Below are 6902 nucleotides of genomic sequence, written 5' to 3' on the forward strand. Positions count from 1 at the left end.
CCCTAGATGAAACAGAACTTATCTTCCCCCCTCACATTCCAAATCTCCCACTGACATATTTCTAGCTGTTAATAACATTGTTACTTGGCCCTCCCCCATATCACATTGTTTTGGTGTTACTTTCGACCCTGCCCTCTCCTTCAGAAAATCTAAAAGTCCTGACACTTTCACCACCACAACATGTCCAAAATCTGCCCACTTCCCCACCACGTCTCTTCTGCTGCTTCTCTATGCAATACTCTACACTGGCTTCCATTTCACATTAGCATCAAATTCCATCTCCTGTATTGGAGGAGCATTGTTTAAATGTTTGTATCGGTCTGTCATTTGCAAACCCTATTTAATGCACAGTGTTTAGTAATATGTTGGCACTATATACTGTCTATAATATTAATTACCATTTCCTTGTTATTAGCAGTGTGTCATTAAAACAAAGTCTGAAGAAGCCCCTATGAAACCCCTCACTGCTTCATTATACTGCTGGATTCTATTGATCAGTTACCTCTTGTGTGGGTACTATAGAAAATATTTAAGTATTATTACCCCATATATAGTTTGTCCTGCCATTTATATCAGTACTTTGCTACATGATGAAATATGCATGATATTGGTAGCAACTAGGTCCACTTCACGGTGACTACCTTGCCTGGCTGTATGTATTGTTTTGTTATAATTAAGTGTTTTTTTCTTTTTTATGTAATTATTACAAATAAAAATGCTTTTTAATTTACTTATATCTGCATATATTCTGTGACCAATCCGGGCCAAAAATAAGCCGCAAAAGCATTCCCTATAATTTTTTCAGACATTAACTATTCACTCATTTTCTCTCATTACTACCTGCCTACTAGACCAATATTACTCTGATTTACTCAGATGCAGATTCTCCCACTCTGGACCCTGTGGACTGTTCAACTTCTCTCTTCTTTGGCCTTCAAAACATAAAACATCAGTGTTCTCCCCAGAATTTTTTTTCAGCCGGGTGGTAAAAAAGGGGGTGTGGCAAAACACGGCAAATTAGTGCTCCCAGTTGTATATGCCATGGGTATCCAGTAATCTCTTATTCTTTTAGTATTCTACCTTCTCCCTATACTTTGTTCCAACTTTGTAATGCCTTCCCCATTAGTATATCCAATTTTTCTATTCTATGTATTTTGCCACAGCTGTCCTATGCCATGTATTGTGACCCAACTTACTAGTGTTCTAAGTTTTAGGAGTGTATTCCTTTGTAGTAGTGTAATAGTATAATGAATGCGGTGTAACAAATTAGGCTTAGCTCATATTAGCAGCAAAAAACATTTTGCCCTTATGAGTGATTTCTGGCGGTTAAGTGCTGGGCTTTTCCAGAGCTAGAGCTTTTCAGGCTAGTTTTTTAAGCAGCGGTGGTTCCTGGCATGAGGAATGGACAAATGTAACCTTACTGCCGGTGTGAATTCAGCCGTACTTCAGATGTGCTCCTGTGTCTATATTTAGTTAGAGTGAACTTTTGTGAAAACATTTTTTTTTTCACTTGATTCTTTTACAAAATTAGCCAAGCAACACTGGCTCAGCTTCCACCTTTTCTCTAATGCTCACTTGTACGTCTATTGCTGCCTTGCATTGTGCATGCATTAGATTGAACACTTTTTTTTTACATTATAAGAAAGCCTCTGAAGATGCATGCACACAAGGAGCAGTTCAGAGCCTCTTGGGATGTGAGGCTGCGGATTTCCTCTTTTGGACTTTACCGAAATGGAAGTAAAGACTGAAGGGGAGAGGTCCTCTCCAAAAAAGTAAAAACACAAAAAAACGAACATTTTTCTATTACATAACAAAGAAAGTCACTCTTTAATATGTTAAAAATGTGGCGATGCTTTAATAGCATCATGCATGTGATATCAGATGGAGACAAGACAGCCAGTGACCCCCTCTTATCACTGTCCATATTCTAATAAAAAACACTGTCTGCGACGTTTATCCGCAGTGTGTAATATCATCAGCAGCGCAGTGTGATAGCAATGTGAGTGTAAAAGCTGCTTGTCATATTCTGCAGCTTAACAACTCGCTGTGGTCAAACCTACATATTTCCTAAACCGTTAGTTGTATTAACTTGAAATTTTTAGACGTGGAGGCATAGGAAACTGAAACTGTAGGTGCAAGTGGTTAAACCCTTCTAAAATGTAATTACTATGGCATTATAAGAAAATAAATCTCTACCTAGCAAAATTTGCTGCCTGCTCTGTTACACATATCTGTCTGCATCTTACCTCAAACCCCAATTTCTCCCAATACCTCAACCTCAATAAAATGTAGTGGGCAGAGTTCATTTTCTTATGATGCCATAGTGATGAAGTTTTAGGGGATGGTAGTCACAGATGTTCCCCACTTGTACCTATGTTTTTGGTCTCTTACACCCCCCCATTCCCCAATTAAAGTTCAAAATGTTAGTTAAGTAGACAGGAATGTGTAACAGGACAGGGAAACCCATTTTAGTGGGCAGAGTATTTTATGTTCTAATGATGCTGTAGTAATGAGATTGTAAGGAGAGAGAATGTGCCCGCCACTTGCACCTATATTTTCAGTTTTGTACCCCCACCCTCAGAGAAATTGGGCTTCAAAGAAGAGAAGCATACAGTAGTTTCATAGGTATAGATTTGTGACAGGTAGGTATATATTTAGGAGCCCCACCTCAATGCTCCTTGTTATGTTAGTCGCTCCAGGGTCCCCAATTTGCATTTTCAATTTAGGACTCCTAGTTGCACTTTCCTCTGAAACAGCAACCCCAAAGTTCAATTTTCATGTACATATCTTGAAATTCTTTAGAGGTGGGGGGCTTGTAGTAACTAGTATCTATGAGGGTCCCCTGTGCACCCTGAAAATTACAAGTCATTGCGACATACAATTTAGGAGATATGGAGGTTTGTACACACAGAGCTGTGAGAAGCACATGCTCTTGACATGCACATGACATGCACACACAGCTCTAGCAGTGGATCCATTTCAACGGCAGCTTTTTTTGTTTTTTTTTTAAATAGAAATCCCAGCTCGTGCTATGAGATGGGGGCTGGGCTGCCTGTGTCCCTTTTACATGAAGGCTGAACTGTGTACTCACCTCTCATCGGCAGCAGCAGTCCTCTGACGGATGACACAGAGCACAAAGCAGCCTCACTGAGATCTGTTCGGAAGATGAAAGCTGCCGAGGAGAGGTGGGCGGGGTAATCACAGCAGCCGGGAGAAGCAACGGGCTAAAACCCTCTGGGGAGAACTATGCAACATGGAATTTTACCTTCCAATACGGAAAAAATCCTCCCATGTCCCCTTCCCCTAAGTAACTTCAAAATTCCCTACTTTCATATGCCTCTAACTGTTCAAGCCAGCTTATATGATTAGCTGAATTAAATGACAGGAGAGAGATCACAGCTGAAGCACAGTTCATAACAGCCTGGGACTGGTCCAAGCATGGTGGTTTGGGGACCTCTGCTTTACTAGGTAGGAGGTGTAACAGCAAAACTTAAGCTGATTATTATCTCCAATGGCGATCAAATTGCTCTCTCTGACAATAGCCATTTTTTGCTTCTCCCTACAGGATAGAATCATTTGTTTAAGCATCATCCAGAGTCAGCAGCTACATACTAGACTTTAAAGGCTGACTCTAAAATTCCACTATCATGTAAATCCTTGGGTTCATGCAGTATATGGTGGAAGTCAAAAATGTCTGTCATAGACCAGTCTGGGGAAAAGACGACTAAGAAAATGATTGATTCTACCCGCAGCACAATCACAACACTGTCTCTTATCCTTTGGACAAATACTGCTTTTAAACGAAAAAAGGCAGGGCTTTTGTGAAACACTGTAAGGTTGATGCATATTGTGAATTTATTCATGCAAACTGGTCAGCATACCAAGTAGCAACAGAAAGCCTTTTACTGAGGACTACAATTTCAATTTTATGTAACATACAGCAAAGGGAAGGTTTATGAAATGATACGCTAACAAGTTCTCTTCTGCTTATGTATTAAGTTATGTTAATAAGGACAAGTTTGGCATCCTTCCATACATAAAACATATATAATAGAATAAATATTATAGCAGTATAAAAAATGTAAATGTATACCTCTGGGGCAAGATAAGTAATGCACTTCAGCATCCAGTCTATAGCAGGAGAATAGAGTGTGAGATATACAGGAATCTCTACAGCCTGAATCACCAACTGATTCTGTATGATGTCACTGTGAATCTGAAAGGTTGATGAAAAAATGCCACTTTGTTAGATCAAATATACATAAACAGCACTCTTCATACTCACTACAAACTCTCCAAGTACTTCAACATGTATATTTTATGTAAGGATCTAAAAAGATATGTGCTTTAAACCTCATCTCAATATACAGACCCAGAAATTATTAGTTGTAAAGATACACATATGCCCCTCACGCAGAGCTTCTTTTAGGATTACTTCAAAAAGGTCAACTTAAGTAAAAGTAGAATATATATATATATCCCGGGGACACGTCCTGCTCCTCCGATTTCCAACCGCTAACTGCAGTTTTCCTGGGTTTCCCCTGACGTTGGTGCGGCTGGGAGTTAGCGGCAATGCAAATCACTTTGCATTAGATTCAATACAAAATAGCTGTATTGAGTCCAATACAAAGAAAAATATATATAGTCTTAGCTAAGTCTTCATGCTATCTGTCGGTCATCTCAACATTCATAATATATTGGAGGACATTATTTCTTAAATGTACATTAAAAACAAAACCTTTTTGCCATTTGTATGTAGTTCATGTTAATTTAGGAAAGATGATTATATGTAAATTGATACTTCGTTTTTTTTCCCTTCTGTCTTGAATGTTCATAATATTGTAATGGGTCTAATATTCTTCTCCTTAAAAAATGTCAATATCTGATAAAAAAAAAAAAAAAAGAATGTAAGCTGGGATAGTGCACACAGAATATTTCGTTTTGAGACTGAAATTACACATATTTTGGTAGAGCCCTCTGTACCCTCAGCTGATCTGTGGATTTATCTAGGTCAGCCTTTCTTTGAACCTTTGAAAACATTTTGAGATTTCAGGGAATGTGATACAAATGTGGTTTGAATGGACCATATAAGTGAGTGTTATATAATGGTGATCAATAGAAGTGATACACAAAATGGAGTCTAACTCCACAAAATGCATGATATACACTTACATATGTATAGTCGCGGTAAATATTAGGCATTTATCTCCTTTTAGTGGTGGTCTTTGATACCCTGTGTGCCCAAGGCAAACAGCCGTGTTAAAACCTTAGATAAGGGACCCAGCATGTCTGGGGATTAAGCCAAACTTTAATGTGTTAAGTGATAGATATGTTAAGTCACTAAAAGTATAAGTTTAACAATGCAGTAAGTTTAAAGGGTATACATCACATACACGCAACAAGAAAATCTGTGTTTTAAATGCGAAAATCACATATCGATAAATATAAAGGAGTCACAGACCAAGGTAACCTAATAAAGTAGTCTGTGAACATGGAGGATTTTTCCCAGCATGAAGTTATATGTTTTTTATGAAAAGTACAGACAGCGGCCAGGTGAAAATCATGTAACATGGCTGTCGGCTGGGAGCAGAGGGGATCAAATTAGGTCGGGGAGATATACACAGTTTTTATTCCCTTACACGAGATATCATCATTCATGTTTTCTGCACTGTCTTTACTGGGACAGGGGTGGATCATACTATGTCTATATTGGACATAGCAGGCCAAGGGATGTAGACAGCTCTACATCACTGAATCAAAGTGACCAGGAGCAGACAACCCAGGTATACTCTGAGAGATGTCACAGGATAAAAGAGACAAGGAAAACTGCGGTCATGTGATGGACAGGCAGAGGAATCCAATGCACAAGCCCCTGTCCCCCACTCAAAATAAAATAATCAAGACAGCTTCCCCAACCTTTAAAGGAGTAATGATGACCTTATTGCTAGGACTGACTGGACTGACTGAGCCGACTATCCAGGAGGTCATTGAGCAGATGACAGAACTCCAAGACATAGGGGACTGGAGTGAGGAGAGAGCCAGTAATGAGAAGGAAGGCCGAGCCCAGATTGAAAAGAGAGGGAAATTTGGACTTTTTTGGAAAAATTAGAAACAGTTTAAATATTGATACTGGGGTGAAAGCCACCTCAATTTACAGAAACCCTCGTCTCTAAAGGGCAGCAAGTGACTATTATGGGGGTTGAGAAAATAAAATATAAATATTGGGAAATATACCACAGTAACCATTTTTTTCATGTTTATGGCTCATTGGATGTCTGTTTAATTCCCAATCTGCACATGTTTCTCAGATGAGTATGGAAGAACTGGACACAGGAGGATGATTTGGAGTCATAGCCCTCTGGGCCCACCACAAAAGTGAGAAAAAGCCTTCTGCCAGTTTGCTTACAGCAGAGGAACCCCTTTTGATGCAAGATTTTATTGTAATAGTAATTTTAGTAGATATTATAGCCCTTGGGAATAGTTTTGTTACCATAATAAAGTGGGGATGTGTGTCCCCCACCAAAAGCGTTATTTAAGAAAGTAAAGCCTTTTACAAAAAATGGTTTTTTTTTGTGTCTTTGCTTTGCTGTGTAGAGTCCAGCAGAACAAAGACACAACATTGGAGTGGACACAACAAGACAGCACAACATTGGAGTGGACGTGGAAAGCGGGTATGACGAGTAACCTGACTGCGTCAACAGAACCTGGTATTAACCACCTGAGGTCTAGATTTCTGTACCAAAAGTGATCCACTGTTTTTCATGAAACTTTTTTTTTAAATTGTAGACCTGTAACTTACCGAAATATGTCCGAACAGGGGTTCTAGTAGATATTATGAATATAAAAAATGTTTGAAACACACAATCATGTAAAAAAAAAATACTTTTAATAAAATTAAAGGA

General features: G+C 38.8%; 1 protein-coding gene across 1 annotated transcript in view; it reads right to left on the reverse strand.

Annotated features, from left to right (window-relative positions):
• Positions 1-6902, reverse strand: part of VPS35L (VPS35 endosomal protein sorting factor like) — a gene marked incomplete in the record, with an annotated part of 223044 nt that overhangs the window by 146862 nt on the left and 69280 nt on the right. The window contains 1 exon segment of the mRNA XM_072419014.1: positions 4094-4216. Coding sequence (XP_072275115.1) covers positions 4094-4216 — 123 coding nt within the window.

This window comes from Pyxicephalus adspersus, chromosome 7, assembly GCF_032062135.1.
Source record: "Pyxicephalus adspersus chromosome 7, UCB_Pads_2.0, whole genome shotgun sequence".
Taxonomy (NCBI): domain Eukaryota; kingdom Metazoa; phylum Chordata; class Amphibia; order Anura; family Pyxicephalidae; genus Pyxicephalus; species Pyxicephalus adspersus.